Here is a 16,840-nt window from a genome sequence, read left to right as displayed (position 1 = left end):
TTTTTTTATACAACCCAAATCGCAGATGGGGGGGGCACTCGGGGGGGCACTAGTTTTTCCAGGGGGGGGGGGGCACGTGCCCCCCCCTGGCCCCCCCCTTGGCGACGCCACTGCGTACCAGCCACAAATTATTGCCCCCGCTAAAATATTATTTTGACAAACTTTAAATTCTACTATTTCCGGTTTTTTGTAACTGCAGAAAAAAGGAAAAAAAAAACCAAACACTGAAAGCAACAGTAGAGGATAGACAGTCTATATTTTTCCGGCTTTATTTTGCAAATACATGTACTGTACATGAAACAGTCGTTTACTGTACTATACATGAAGCAGTCGTTTACTACGGTATAGTAACTTGCACGTGATCTAATTCCGTGAACGCAGGAACACGTGATTTTGTCAATGACAGTAGTATGACACGTGCGTACAGAAAAAATCCATCGATGCAGTTTGCAGGGTGTGTCAATTCAAGGACTGGACCTCGATCTGTCGAAAAGAGAAGTACTGTACTCCAACTGCACGAGTTAGTTTCAATTTAAACCGTATTTGTGTTCTGGCTTGTTCAGCAAGAGCAGAGGAAGTTACGATTCTGGGTTTGTGCCACACCCGGCATCCAGTCTACCGACCACACGACGGTTTTCACGGCTCGCGATGACCGTCTGGCTCCACTGCATCGCCGTGCTGGCGTGCCTTGCTTTTGTGACGGAATGTGCATTACAAGGTAGGAATTGTCTTCATCATGGTTTCAGATTTACGACAGCACGGAATAATTTCTGCCGTTCTGTCAATGTGGCTTTGGGAAAAATGTTGTATCCTCGATCGAGTCACCATAATTGACGCAGATAACGCTTGCAACCCGCGCGCGTTGTCCAACGCAAATTGTTGCGAGTGCGTCAAAACATATCCTCGTCTGACGATAACTTATTAATTGACGCCACTTCAGCAGTTGTGCACAAAGTCTATCATGTCTATTGCAGTGTTAGGTGTATGGAGAGTCATTCTCAAGAACATTTTTCAGTAGGGCTAGGCCTACATGTATTTCCAAAATTTCTTAACAAAATTGGAAATGTTTGTCAGTCCCAGATTCATGTCTTATCCGTTTTTGCAATAACTGACCTTCATTGAGATGAAAAGTGGTGTCAGGTTACAACATTTTTTGCAAATATATATTTTTTTTAGTGATAATTTAAGGAAATTAGATCAAGGAATCTGTTTCATTGTTCCACTACCCTTCCATTTTCAAGGATGAAGTTGATGCTGTAAAATTTCAAGAAAGTAAATCTATAGGCATATTTACACATAAAACTTGATTGTACAGTACAGATGTTATAAAACAACATGTGCTTTAATTTCCGGAATGGAATCCCAAAACGGGGAAAGCCATCACTTATAATTGTCACCCTGTGCACAATTAAACCCTTATGAGACTTTATTATAACTGGTCTGAAAATTTCTAAGTGTTTTTCTTAACTTCAATATTTTCCCTGCTAAATTTGACTTTTTTAGGACATATCACTTTCTGATGGCATGAAGTGATACTATACACTGTACACATGTAGGTCACTGAAGGAAAAAATTAGTGATGCGCATGGCCAGATATGGGAATCTTTCCCAAATATTTTACCAGTATCAATATTTCTTTGACCTGTACATCAATATGTGAAATAATGATAACTTTCGGAATGGTACATGTGGAAAAAAATTCTCAGGTTCACAGCACTGAAAATAAAAATGAGTGTTCATGTACGGAAAATCCAATAAGTTTCCTGGTAACGAGGGTATTTTAATTATAATTTCTGCTTCAAAGAGTATTCCTGGTTCTGTTTTGAAACAGAGTGAAGCTGACTCATTTCAAGAGTGTCCGAAAGCAACTCACAGAATCGGGTAAACTTCCCAAGTACTACCGCCATCAGCAAACAAAGTACAACAAGTTTTTGAAGAGCAGAGGCCCTGTTCCAGAGCCTTTGCATAACTACTACGATGTAAGTACAGATCAGTACGGGCTCCGAATCACTTTACGCTTATTGTGTACACTTATTTTATTTCTAAACTTAATTCTTATTTTAACTGGGTAATCAGTGTAATGGAATATTACACTTTGGTCAGCATTTTTGGTAATAGTAAGCAACCATGCATGTCAGATCAATCAGTCAAAGGATGGAGAAGAAAATGTAGATGGATACCCCCCTTATTTTGCCCCCTTAATTTTGACCCAAAATATATCTAATTTGCATAAATTGCTAAATCCTTGCCGTGTAATATATTTATTCCCATGTTTTGGTATTCTTAATTTTTTATTTTTTGAAAAATGTAGCACTAGCCTTGTGGATCGTTACTGTGTCCTCATAAATATTTAGTCACTTATATGCTTTAGAAAATTTTATTGAAGTAAGGATGTGTACATGTAAGTAGAATCACCAAAATAAAATTTTCAAAAAAAAAAAAAAAAAAAAATATACCCAAATATGGGGGCAAATATATTACACGGCAGGTACTAACAATTTATGCATGTTAGGTTTATTCTGGGTCAAAATTACCGATGGCATCCACCCACATCTTGTTTGTTATGGTTCAAAGAATTGATCTAACAAGGATTGCCAGCTACATGTACATGTGTAATTACCAAAAAATGCCGTGAAATTATTTTCTAGAGAACTTTTCCACATTTGGCTGGCCTACTATGATCTACTGGTCTCCCATAGAGCAGTTAAGAGAAGACAATGTGAAAAGGTCACAGTTTTAGACATGGTAGGAAAATCCCAGGAAAATATTCTGAGGAAAACCCATGGAATCAAGTAGGGACTGAAAAGTCAATCTACCGTACATGGCCCAGGCAGGAGTTGAACCTGGGTCACAGTGGTGGAAGGCGGGTAAAGAACCTCTGAGCCAACCAGACTCCCCAAACTGCATTGTGCCATCTATGTACATCATGTACAAATGGTTTACAATTCAAGTGTCATGGAGAGGTTAGTTTTGAACAGCGTTTACACCCCAAGCATTGTCCCTACTTTTGTGGGGATATTCCAACTATGCAGAATTCATGTCACAATGTGATGTCACAGGTCAGAGGTCACCCGCGCCCGTCATATATACTTCTACGGTTGCAGACTACAGTAAATAAACTGCCATAGCCCCAGTGATGAATACGCCCACTCATACGCCCACCACTCCAAAAATTCAGAAAAATTACTCACAACTCTGCAAAAAGGGTTTGAAACACACATCAAGTTAGGCTAAAGCTTATTTCATCATCTTTCATTTTCTGTTCAATTTTGTTGGGGTTATTAACCATCAATGACATTCTGGTGAAAATTCCATCCATAAATGATCAAGCAATTAATCATATGCAATGTATGTACATTGTATACTGTACAATCAATTGATCAGGCGCCGCACTAGACCGTCGTCCAAAGTAGTGGATCTTTTACCATTCATTTGATAAGGTCACATGGACAGGGTTGGAAGGTGAGATGATCCCAATTATAGTTGGAATCATCCAAACAATTGTTGACATTGCCCCAGCTTTTGCTCCGCCTCCCCCTCCCTCCCCCCCCCCAAAAAAAAAAGGGGGGGGGGGAGGTTGAAATCAAAATGGCCGAGACTGCTGAACATTTTGAAGAGTTCATCCTTTAAAAAAAGTTGGCCATTTTATGTTTCACATTTAAATCACTTGATTTCTCTCACTTTTTGAGTTGTAGGCCTAGTTCATGAAAACTTGGCTTGTGGAAATTGTTGTTCATGTACCTAACTTTACCTTCTAGGAAAATTTTATTGTCCTAAACTGACCTGATTTTGTGTTTTGTTTTGCAAATATTTCTCTACTCTGGGTCTCAATTATTTGTTGTTCCAAGATAAGATATGATGGATACACAACAATGGTAGTCTAGTGGCAATGAGCACAACAGCCGAGTTCATTGTGCATGACTTTGAGTTGATATAATTGATCTTCCATATTCTTGAATAAACACACAAAGTGGCCTCTAGTCTTAACCCTTTTGTAGTGGTCAAGGACTTTTAATCCTAATTGTCCTTCAGTCAAGTTTGATCAAGATTTGAAGATAGGAAAGGTTGTTGAAACTAGAGTTGGGCAACTCTGACTTTTTACAAATTGATTCTCATTCCATTCAGGAATCACAGTTTCATATTTGATCAATTCCAAATTACCAAGCACTTTAAAGCATTGGAAAACTATCACTCTAATTGAGAATCACTATATAAATAACTCAAGAAAGCTGAGATGGTATTTGGAATGTTTAATTGGCCCAATGATCAGGGGTAATAATAATATAGGTTTTCCCGGCTATTTTAAAACATTTTTCGTTCGAATTCACCGATTCCTATATTAAATTTCATCCAGCAACATCGATTTTGTGCACTTTCAATGTTTCATTTTCTTTTGTCAGACAATTTCAAATTTAGTCCAAACAAATTTAGACAATGAGCACACATTTTCTTCCCGTGTATTCGATTTTGTCTCGTCAACGCCAAATCGTGTTATTCAGAATCAAATTCGTCTAATTGATACATATAAGACGTATTTGATCTCTGAATGCTGCCATTCGGCAACAGCTTAGACGGATTTGATCAGAAATGATGAATACTCTCGACCTGATGACTAGAAAGGGTGACCAAACTTTGAAATTCATTGAATGGTAAATTACTAAATTGGTTTGTTAAAGGGAATAAACATCATTTGCTTTTGCTGTAATTTTCAGAAATGGATGGAATTGGGGGGTTGGAAATATATAGCAAAATAGTTACACTGACTTTTTTGAGGGAAAATGCTATAAAAACAAGAAAAACAATCATTTTCCTGTAGTCTGGTTCCCTGACTCCATATAAGAAGAAACAGAGCAGTTTACATACATTGGGGAATTGTAAGGTCAGGGAACCAGTCTAGCTGGCTTGTACCCGTTCATAGGTGTGTAATCGATTGCAAACAAGTGCGATGGTCAATTTGGGCCAGTATTTGAAAAAAAGCCAGTTTTTTCCAACGCTGATCGGCCGACCAGCGTTGGAAATTGATACAAAAATACCACTTTACTTGAAAATGACAGTATACCGGGTGCTATGATTTTACAGGATGCTTTACACTGTCATTCACTAACAGTCCAGCAAGGTATTTCAAAATGATTTGGTAGTTTTATTTTTTGATGTTTGCAAATGTTGTATTTTCCCTTAAAAGCATGTGAAATTTTTCTCTGACGAAATTGAATGTTAGAGTTGGTGAATCTGAATGAAAAATGTTTTAAAATAGCCAGGAAAACCTATAATGTAAAGCACTTTGATCTTAACTAAAAGCACTATATAAGAACCTGTTATTATTATTATATTATCACTGAGGTCAGAGGTCACATAGGGGTTATTAGAGGTCATTGTTCAAATATATGCTTAAAGAGTTTCTTAATTTGATGGATTTTTATGTACAAGTTAAAGGAGTTTCCTTGGGTGGGGGTTCATCACAAATCTTCCAAAAATGGAGGTCAAAGGTCATCTTGGGGTCATTTCGGGTCGTTGTTTACAAATTTATGCACAAACTTTGGCTTTTTGAGGACACAAAATGTAATTGGGATCGACCACGGAAAAGGGCAATATGCACTTGCGGTCCGCAGACCGCTTGTTTTTAATTCATGATTGGCAATATTTTCTGCAAACAATATTGTCAATGTATTGTCTTTTTATTTGTTTCCAACAAGGTTTTGTGGCTTCTTTGGACACAATTTTATGTGAGCAAAAGAGTCGAGAAAATGGAAGAGTCCATCCGCCATCTTGGAATATCTGCCATCTATTCTATACAAGCACTGCACGGCTAAGTGTCAATCATTGAATCAGTTAGTCAGGGTTCAAAGAGTACTATATGTTGGTCTAGCTGGGCCCAGAAAGTCCAGAAAAACAAAATTAGGGAGGATATCAGAATTTTCACCCACAACGAAGTGGAGTATTTTTTGTACTGCACTGTTCATTGATAATGTTTTTTTTTTTTTAATACAGGCCGAGTATTATGGACCCATCAACATTGGGACACCACCCCAGCAGTTTCTTGTCATCTTTGACACCGGTTCTTCTAATCTCTGGATCCCTTCATCCGAATGCCCACTAAGTGACCAAGCCTGTCGTAAGTTTTGCACAAAACCTCTTGTTTGCTGCAGAATGATGATATTTCAGACTCCCATTCTGATAAAAATGGGTTACAGATGTATCATAAAAACCTGTTTTTACTTCTTACAGGTAATGGAAACCATTTGCCAAAAGTGTTTGTTTTTTGCTGATTCAAGGAGCAACAATACCGGTACATCTAAATCTTGAGCAGGTTATTACAAAAAACCTAACTTGTCAAACTTTCAGCTTTATCAATAGATGTACAATGTACAGTATCAACCTTTTTGAGAAACTCACATCTTCATTTTTCTTGAGGCAAAACATAGCGTCCATTGAAAGGAAATGAAGGTAAATTCCTCTTTTCTTTAAATTGACGGCATACTTGAATGCTATCAAATGGAGTACTTTACCTTTAAGGGAACAGTAGAACAGTTGCAATTGTATCTAAGAAACAGATGTGTGTCCATCATGCACCCATTGCAACTCCCCCCCCCCCCCCAGCTGCAAAAAATATTGACCCTCCCTTGACAAAGTTTGCAGCCAGACAACCGTCCCCAAAAGTTATATGTGTGTACGTCTTCCCTCAAGTTTTGATTTTCATTGAAGAATCAGATCTTGGAAGCATTTTTGTTTGATATTCCTGAGCTTGAGTCAATAAATTTGATTTACTGACTTACAGTTTGATTTTCAAGATCAGTACTGTTGATTTAAATTGACTTCATTAACTCTAGCTTCCGATGCATTTTTGCCTCCCTGAATCTTCTAAAATCCAACATTTCATCAAGGATCATCCAGCTCCATGTAAAAGTAATGGTGACTCGGCTGTACCCTTAAAAAATACTCAAATTGTCAAAACCCTGTTGGATTTTGATGGACATTGGAGGGTAAGCATGGTAAGGGAAAACTTTTTCTTTTGTTCATATTTAGAGAAACACAACCGTTATGACCATTCCAAATCCAGCACCTACTACCCTAATGGCACCGACCTGGAGATTCGCTACGGCACTGGCAGTATGAAAGGGTTCCTCAGTAAAGATATTGTGGATGTAAGTTGCTAAGATTGCATTAATCACAAGAGGAATATTAATTTAATGACAAAATAATTATGAAGACCCTGATTACTTGTAGGGGTGTGCATCGGAACCGGGTACCCTATCACCCGAGCACCTGACCGCTGATGTCATGATGTTAGAACCTGGTTCCAGATTATGGGATCGGGTACCAGAGCACCTGACCGCTGATGTGCCTGACCGCTGATGTCAGAACCCGGTTCCAGATTATGGTATCGGGTACCCGCACCTGACCGCTGATATGTCAGAACCCGGTTCCAGATTATGGGACCGTTCTAGATTATGGGATCAGGTACCAGAGCACCTGACCGCTGATGTCAGAACCCGGTTCCAGATAATGCACCTGACTGCATGATGTTAGAACCTGGTTCCAGATTATGGGATCGGGTACCAGAGCACCTGACCGCTGATGTCAGAACCCGGTTCCATGCACCTGACCGCTGATGTCAGAACCCGGTTCCAGATAATGGGATCGGGTTCCCCGAGCACCTGACCGCTGATGTCAGAACCCGGTTCCATGCACCTGACTGCATGATGTTAGAACCTGGTTCCAGATTATGGGATCGGGTACCAGAGCACCTGACCGCTGATGTCAGAACCCGGTTCCATGCACCTGACCGCTGATGTCAGAACCCGGTTCCAGATAATGGGATCGGGTTCCCCGAGCACCTGACCGCTGATGTCAGAACCCGGTTCCAGATTATGGGATCGGGTACACGAGCACCTGACCGCTGATGACCGCTACCCGAAAATGCATACCGTAAATTACTTGACCAATACAACCATTCCTGGAACCACAACCTTTCCATGTGCTAGGGCCTTGAAGATTTCCTTATCTGGCACGTGAAACATTTTGACTGTTATTGACCACTTCATGAGTAACGTTTTCACTCATCGGCACTGGTAGTCTAGAGATGAAAGAATTAGTAAGGTAGCTGGGAATTTCAACCTCGCCTTTGCATATCAAGATTTGGCAATTTTCTTATTGAAAAATCAGGCATGCAAAATCAAGGCAGTACCAACCAAAGTAAAGAAAGATTCTTGTTCTGAATCAACAAAAATTTCCAAACGATTGAAGTACCGTACATGTACATTGTATAACATGTTTTAAATTCTTTGTTTGTCCAACTTTTGCCCAAATGAAAAATTAAAAATGCATTAAACATTCTATTAAATTCTGAATTTTAAGCGAGTCAGTCACAAGTACATCACAAGTAATTCACAAGTTGTCAGCTCACAAGTCATAGTAGGGGATGAACAGTGGCAAAGAAATGCCTTGTTGTCATTTCAATAACTTTTGGCTTGACTTGACGTGAGACGACTTAAGATTGACTTCTGATGACCTGTGGTGATTTGCGACTGACTCAATTACAACTATAATTCAACTAAGGCATGGAGTCACCCAAGCCTAATTTACAGGTTTCTGTGCTGAAAGTTTCAATATTCTATATATTTTGTGCCAGGTGCAAACTGTCAAAGTTGTCAACCAGACTTTTGGTGAGGCAACCTCGGAACCAGGGGAAGTTTTCCTAGACGTGGACTTTGACGGCATTCTGGGAATGGGGTACCCCAGCATAGCTGCAGACGGAGTCCTGCCTGTGTTTAACTCTATGATTCAGCAGGGCTTGGTCGACAAGCCAGTGTTTTCATTTTACCTGGACAGGTGAGATGTCGTTCCTGTTGTCATAGACTTTAACCCTAACAATCCCCATCCATTCAAACTCCAACACCAGGGTTTGTTGGAATATGTTGGAGTCAGTGCTGCACTGGTAAAATTGATTATGCTTTACGTGGGGTTAGGATACCCTGAACAAACACAGCCCAACAGTTTTTGTGTACATTCTGCCATATTGTGTTGGAAGTTGTTGGATTGAGGAAGGATCCTAGCAAATCACTCTAGGGGTTAGGGTTAAACCAACCAACATGATGAAGACAAGATCAAGACTCAGATTCGGATGAAATATGATTACTGAGACCTTACCATTCCAGAAAACTCACACTTGCTTCTTAACAATTGTCATTCATTTTCGAGGTGTTTTTGTTTACAGAACTTGATGGATTTTGTTTTCCATTTATAAATACCTAAGACAGTTTACCCACTCCCATTGGTTGAGAGCCTGTCACGTGCCTGTATTTAAACGGATGATGAAGACATGGCTGGCTGGTCTTCAACACTTTTCCTATGTCACATGAAATGTGGACTCCAATAAAATCCTGTGTCTTTTACCATTTTATTGGTTGAACGTTCAATCCTCACGTAGGCATGCGCCTTACTACTAGTACAGTGAGTCAGTTTATTCATAGTCCTAAATTCACAGTGCACTCACCACAGCTGCGTCTGTACGCCAATGTCCATAAAAAATTTACGTCTTAAAAAAAATTTATGTTTACTCGTGAGCTGGACACTCCATTATATAGCTAGAGGGGTGTTTCAAAAAACAGAAAATAAAAATTGTTGAACGAAATCGTTGAACATTTTTAATTTTTGACTTGTTTTGACTTTTTGACCGAAAAGTTTTGATTTTTTGGCTGAAAAGGTATGTATGAATGGAAATTAATATGTGCTGGGTCGTTATTAAACACAATGTTTAAGATCGGTTGGAGTCTGGAATGCTGATTATTATTACCCTGGCTTCCAGACTCCAACCAGTCTTAAACATAGTGTTTAACACCTCCCAAACCGCACATTTATTATAGTAAAGCATGGTTCAATGCTTTTGCCATTGACATGATTGAAGGGGGCCTCCTGATCCATGAGTGTACAGTGATAGCGTGCCTGGAAGGGTCTACAGCTTGTACTTTTTGTCATGTTTGTCATATTAATTACATGTACGTGTATGTCATCAAATTCTACATTGCATGCCTACTTGCACAACAGTTACTTCAGTTCTTCTTTGTGTCATACATGTACATAAATGTTCAGTACAGAATCAGCATGAGCACGAAGAGATCAACATAGGTACACATCCTGAGTTTTGTTGCTTCAGACACTGTCTAGTTTGACCCCAGCCAGAAAATTGAGAAATCCACGACACAATATAAAAAAGAAAGTTGACTGCTGTGATGAAAGGGTACATTTTTTTTTCAACACCTTCAAAGTGCATGTCACAAAACCCAGATTGTGATGCGCCCCACAGTGTTGTAGTCGAGTCACCAACGTCGAGTCCGAGTCTTGAGTCACAAGCCTCGTGCCCGAGTCCGACTCTTGAGTCACAAGCCTAGAATTTTAATTTTAATACCGGACACTTTTTTGCCATGACACCGGGCCCTGGTGCTCGTCGTGCATAAGCGCTATAGTGTGCATGCGTGGCCCCTGGATACGAATTTGTGCAGCACCGTGTTCTGTCTAGTCTATGGAGTAAAAAAATAATGCTACGTTCGTCGCACAAATAATGTTATGTTTTCTTTTGATGAAAATACGTGACTCGAGTCACGAGTCACCAAGCCCGAGTCCAAGTCATCATGGTCGAGTCCGAGTCCGAGTCATTTTCCAATGTGACTCGAGTCACGAAAAATGTGATTCGAGTCCAACTTGAGTCCGAGTCCTGGACTCGAGTCCTTCAACACTGGGGCCCCATAACGCCATGTCCCCCATAACGCCATGCCCAAACAGCATGAGTCTACAATTACATAACATTTTCCTGTTTTTGCAGAAACACCAATGACAGCCAAGGCGGGGAGTTGATTCTAGGTGGATCCGATCCCCGTTACTACAGTGGAAGCTTCACATACGCTAGCGTTACCAAGCCAGGGTATTGGCAGTTTGCTGTGGACGGGTAAGCCCTCAGACATTTTAACTTTGAAGCAATATCTGTATGCTTGCGTGACCTCAGCATGTCTGGTTGTATTACGTACTGGGCTTTTCCAAGCCACGTGTGTACAGCTTGCATTCGAGCCATTGGATAAAAGATGTCGTCTGCGTAAACGAAGCAATCAATTTGGCAGCAAAGAAACTGGGCCTTGGAAGGCTTAAAATCAGTGCCCTTCATCAATTTGGACGTGGCCATGATTCAACTGAACCGGTTAGTGCCTATATCGATTGCACGTGTACGGTACATCGCCTGACTTATGGTTTTCGGAACAGTTCTTTTGTTTGCACCAAAGCACATGTGCTGCTATTTTGCATATTAATTTACGCCCTGTTACTATGCAAATTCCCAAGACGTTTTTTTGCATGCCGTTTGTTGACCGAGTGGTTCGTGAACGGGAACATGCACGCTGCTGCGCGGTACAAAGGCTGTACCGTCTATCGTGAACTACCCCGCTAAGGACGTCTTGCACCAAGACTAGTTAGGTATGGATGTGAAGTACATGTAGTCTTACAGCAAAAGCTTGCCTGAGATTTCCAACAAAAGTTGGTGATAAATTGGAAGACGTCCAACATACATGTACATAGAGACCCCAAAAAACTTGTGCAAGCAAACATCTTTAAATTTCTCAAAAAGTGTCCAACATCAGCATTTCATGTTGATGGAGTATATTGTTTGTACTCTTGTGAATAATCACAGCAGAAATTTGATGAAACTCCATTCATGCAAACCAGAGATACAACAGATTGAAAATGTGTTTTTCACCCATTCCAATGTGATTTGCACAGTTAATGAAAAGAAGTAGGAAGATATCCCGCTTCGAAATTTGATAGCTAATTATTGAAAATTCCAATGATTATATTACAAGGGAGAGGAGATCTGTTGTTGGAAAAACAGAAGCTGATGTGAATAAATAAGGAGGCATACTTGTTGATACCTTTTGTAGCGAAGTTCCTTTTAGTTCATCAATCCAAAGTGTTTCGTGCAGGCATGACATTTTTCATACTTTTATCTGAAATCAGAGTTTTTTAATCTCAGAGAAAAACATTATTGGGGTAGAAAGATGCATGCATGTTTCAGACCTTTCATCCATTTTCAGACTTTTTTAATAATTGACAATCTCATCCTGGTTTTTTTGTTAAACCTTGTTTATTCTGCTTCTTCCTGCAGAACTGTTACATTTACTTTGTTGATAAACATGTTTGCAAAAAATCAGCTGTCAAAATCTTTGATGAGTGACCTGGGTTATAAAATGTAAATAACTTAGAAATATCTTTATCATAGTCATATTGGCAAATCAAAACCTTTACTTGATGAAAATGTTTGATGTGGAAATTATTGCTCTGATAGAAATATTTTGAAACTGTACATTACACAGGGTTTCAGTTGCTGGTCAGTCTGTGTGTAAAGCTGGTTGTGAGGCCATCGCCGATACAGGAACGTCACTGATAACATGCCCGACGGATGACTGTACTGCACTCAACCAACGCCTCGGAGCTCAACTGGACCCAGACGTTGGCGCAGTAAGTGCAGATGTTTGAATTGTACAAATTCGAACATTCAAACTTGGAAATATCATTCGAGCACACCTCACTTTTTGTGCCAGTCAAGACAATTCATACTTTGACTGCAGTTGGCCCACTTTCTCAAAATGTGGAAAAAGCTATTTTGGACTAGGAAATATATAAATTGATCAAATCAAAGCCCAACTAAAGATATCTTCACTGTCATTAGTTTGAAAGCAACTGGTTACGAATGGACACACCATCCGCGTTTTGTTTTGTGAAAACCGCGAGGTGTGCCTTGTTAAATCTCGGTGATGTAATTTTTTTGTAGTTAGTTCATATGGCCGCTGTGCCTAATTGTATGATTTGATTAAAGGGTAAAGTTTTGGAGTTAAATTTTTTTCAATCTTAGAAAAATAAAATTCTTTTCTCTACGTTCCCTTAAGTTTTTTCTTAGTACGTTAAATACATGAAACAAACAATGTCTTCAAAGACCATAGGAAAAGAACTGTTGAATGAGTTAATGATATCATTCAAATTGAAAGTGGTAAAAATTTGGTGTTATTTCTCTCCCCAGTATCTGTTTGACTGTGACACAGTCTCCCAGCTGCCAGATGTTCTGTTTGTCATTTCCCAGAGCAAGCTGCCCCTCTCCTGGAAGGAATACGTCGTGAAGGTAAATATCTGATAGCTCACCGTCATGGTTCTGAAGATTTTGTACCATTGTGTACATGACTGAAGATGATCGTAAGCATTTCTCAGCGATCTCACCAGGTTTTTTATTCAGGGTGCAAGAAAATTAGAAATTGGGGCAAGGAGAACTTTTCTGACATGACTAATGACTGTCTGTTAGAGAGGTTGAGGCAGTCAACACTAAAAATGAGATAGATGAAGCTCTGGTAGAAAATTAGAGCTGTTTTACAGAGGTTTTGGCTCCAACTCATCAGTCCGTCAAATCGTCTTTACCTATTTAAAAACAATTTTTGGATTTTATTTAATAACACGATCACCATCTGCTAGTTGCAATACATAGAACTCTCGGGTAGAAAGTCAAGCAACATGTAGGAATACTGCGTGTGTTTGCAGAGACAACAATGTGCTTGGTCAAAGCCAAGTAGCATGATCAGTTTTGAGCTGTCATATGCTCAGTGTGTCAAATTCTTTCAGTAATTTTGACGAATGTTGACTAAATTGTGACTAAATTATAAAATATAAAAAATATGAAGAGTGTACCCAATAAGTTTTGTAATAACTCTATAATTCGTCACCGCCACCACAAACTGACACTGGATTAAGCGCGAGTGCCCGCGTACTTTAAAGAACAGCGTTATTAATTTCCACAAACTGATACCTGATACTACATGCATGCACTCCATACATTTTCATTGTCACGAACCGGTCTTAATTTCATCAGTAAAAAGTTATTTTAATGACATTTTTATGTATACTAATGGAGTGCATTTGTGTCAAACCTTTCAAAGTGTTTTCTGAAAAATTGTATTTCTGCCACACGCTTGCGTTTTAGTTTGTGAAGACCAAAGTTATTCTTTTCAGTGTCAGTGTATGAATTGTGGGCAAACACCTGCGTGTCAGTTCATGAAACCGAATTGATTACGTGGTTTTCATGAACTGACAGCACGCAGCACGTGCATGTTAGTTCTTGAAAACAGTAATGGGAGACTTTTGAGACGTTGGTGGCAGCACACACAGCGGTCCTTTTTCAATTGTTTACGTCAGGTTCAAGCTAAGCGTGCATGCTCAATATGACGCAAGCAATGGAAAACGGACTGGTGTGTATGCTGCCACCAACATTTCATAAGTCTCCAATTAATTGATATTATGACAGCCATGGCAGTCGGCCAGATTTCCACATAAAGCAAGATGCACTGAAACATGCAGTGTTGCATTGTGGAGACCCACATATTTGTGCCCATGTGAAATGTTCGCAGGGCTTACATCCAATTCCTGGAAACAGGGGCGGATCCAGATTTGGCTAAAAAAAGGGGGGGGGGGACTGTAGCTGTCATGGGGCTTTAGCAACGGGGGGATTAAAATGCATGTGCTATATTTACGCATAAGATTGCTGGGTTATTTTGCATGATTTTTCTGTTCATAAGATGAAATTTGCATTGGGGGATGTAAATCGATATCAGGTTTTGCCCTTCACCGACGTATAAAGTTGGAAAAAAAATCACTCGTGTGGGACTAGAACCCCACAACCTCCTGCTCCCAAGTGCAGATGTCTTACCACTCGACCACCGAGCTTGCTGGATTGCGGGAACGGTTGGCTGGTTCAAATCTGATGTACATGTAGCAGCGGGTACCACATTTAACTATTCAACATAAGATGGAATTTGCGTTGTGGTGATGTAAATCAATATAAGGTTTTGCCCTTCACCGACTTAAACACTTAATACTCCGTGTGCTACCTCCCGAGTGAAAGTTGGAAAAAAAATCGCTCGGGAGGTATCACACTGAGTATACAGTGTTTATATGTCGGTGAAGGGCAAAACATAACATTGATGATATTTCTGCATAGGCAGCCCAATAGGAAGGATTTAGCTCTGTAACACCCCCAGCCCAAGCATAGATCAACCACTGGGAATGTTCCATTACACATTTAATCATATTCTTCTCCCTCCCCCCTTCTTCATTGTAGCAAAATGTGTCAGGGACTACCTACTGTCTGAGTGCCTTTACGCCGATGGACGTGCCTCCTCCCTTTGGCCCCCTGTGGATTCTTGGGGACGTCTTTCTGGGACGTTACTATGCCGAGTTTGACTTTGGGAACAACCGTGTCGGCTTCGCAGAAGCAGTGTAAATAGAATACAACTGTTAGAGTCTCAAAATTTTCAAAATCATGTTTGCAAATTCATGTTTAACCATTGAAATTCACCCCAAGGTTTCCATAACCATAAAACAAGTTCTTGAAATAACAGCATAACAAAAAATAGTGATCACAAATTGCCATTAACAGCAAAATGATAAACCTAAATAACACAAAATTACAAACCTGTGATCATGTACGAGTGCTGGACATAAAGTCTAAAATGGTTGTACACTCGATGGATAATGCAGCAAATATAAAACTCGGCTGCAGAAATGATAAACGTTAAAATACTCTCAATCATGATGTAGAAATCCTGAAAGCAAACATTAAGTTCATTTGTTTTAAATGGCCTAGAGTCCCAAGTCAGTTTTATTTTAGAAACAAGTTACATAAATTTAGTAGTTTTATTTTAGAAACAAGTTACATAAATTTGCTGTGACTTATAAAAGCAATAATAATAATTACCGGGAATGGGTCATTTGGGAGACATTCCCATAGACTTGTGCACACAATTTTTCAAACTGAAATGTGCCCTAACCCAATATTCCCTTGTCCTTTTTCCACGAATTTCGGTATTTTTACTAATTAGACCACGAGCAACAAATATAACCTGATTGCGACATAACATTTTGTCTCTAAAGGGGGGCTGTGGAATTAGGGAGACATGGAAATGTCTCCCTAATGACCAGTGTCTCCCTATTGTCGAAGAAATTACAATAGCATGTCTCCCTTATGGTACATTTGTAGGAATATATCCCCCCTTTACAGTACTAATTACTATGTTCCCCCCCCCCCCCCCTCCATCTAAAATCTTGAGTTGAACACAAATGATAATTGATTATAGTCCAACTTCAGTGCCCCCTTGAAAAAGTTGTGTTCCCTAGAGGTTTCACCCAAATTCTTTCATAAACCCATTTTGGGATGTGAGGGCACGACACACACGTTTCTTCTAAGGAGCACCAGAAAATGTTTGCTTCATTGATTAAAAAGAACCAAGCTAATAAAAAAACACAAACCAATTCCTAATGAGTTATATCCCCTATACAATGTCTTTCTTTGTGTAGTACTTAGACCAATATTTCATTAGAGATCTGGTCCAAACTTGGCTTAAAAGACCTAAATCAAATATTCCAAATTGTATTTGTCCGTTAAGTAAAAAAAAACCCAGGTTTACGTTAAAGGTATCATCTGCAAAGAATATGCAAGTAATATTATGCAGGGTCCTTTTTTTTCAATGCATAACTAATGCAACAGTGAAGTACGTAGTTTTCCTTAGGAGTAGCATAAACAGTAAACTCTGAAACTTTTGCAATAATTGTTATTAGAAAGCAATGTTTTTCAGTACATTTTGTTTAGTTTAAAAAGATGAGAGTACATTTAGATGTTTAAAATGAGTTTATTAGTGATTTTTTCTAAGGCCATGAAATGACCTCTAAATTATCAGTAAAATGTACTGTATTCGTGAATGATTTGCACAATTAAAAACATTAATTTCTATGAAACATTGGTCTCCTATTTCTGATTTTTTTG

At 39.3% G+C, this 16,840-nt stretch overlaps 1 protein-coding gene across 1 annotated transcript; it reads left to right on the top strand.

The window, feature by feature from the left end:
• Positions 1 to 426: 426 nt before the first annotated feature.
• LOC119728195 (lysosomal aspartic protease-like) lies at positions 427 to 16,812 on the top strand. The gene is made up of 9 exons (XM_038200323.1): positions 427 to 718; positions 1,832 to 1,979; positions 5,989 to 6,112; positions 7,024 to 7,142; positions 8,630 to 8,829; positions 10,820 to 10,942; positions 12,354 to 12,498; positions 13,058 to 13,156; positions 15,140 to 16,812. Exons 1-9 carry the CDS (start codon positions 705 to 707, stop codon positions 15,299 to 15,301), a joined length of 1,134 nt encoding a protein of 377 aa, XP_038056251.1. The 5' UTR covers positions 427 to 704; the 3' UTR covers positions 15,302 to 16,812.
• The last annotated feature ends 28 nt before the right edge of the window (positions 16,813 to 16,840 follow it).

This window comes from Patiria miniata, unplaced genomic scaffold, assembly GCF_015706575.1.
Source record: "Patiria miniata isolate m_02_andy unplaced genomic scaffold, ASM1570657v1 HiC_scaffold_20, whole genome shotgun sequence".
NCBI classification, from domain to species: Eukaryota; Metazoa; Echinodermata; class Asteroidea; order Valvatida; family Asterinidae; genus Patiria; species Patiria miniata.
Note: the sequence above shows the minus strand (reverse complement) of the source record. Positions and strands in the feature narration are given on the sequence as shown.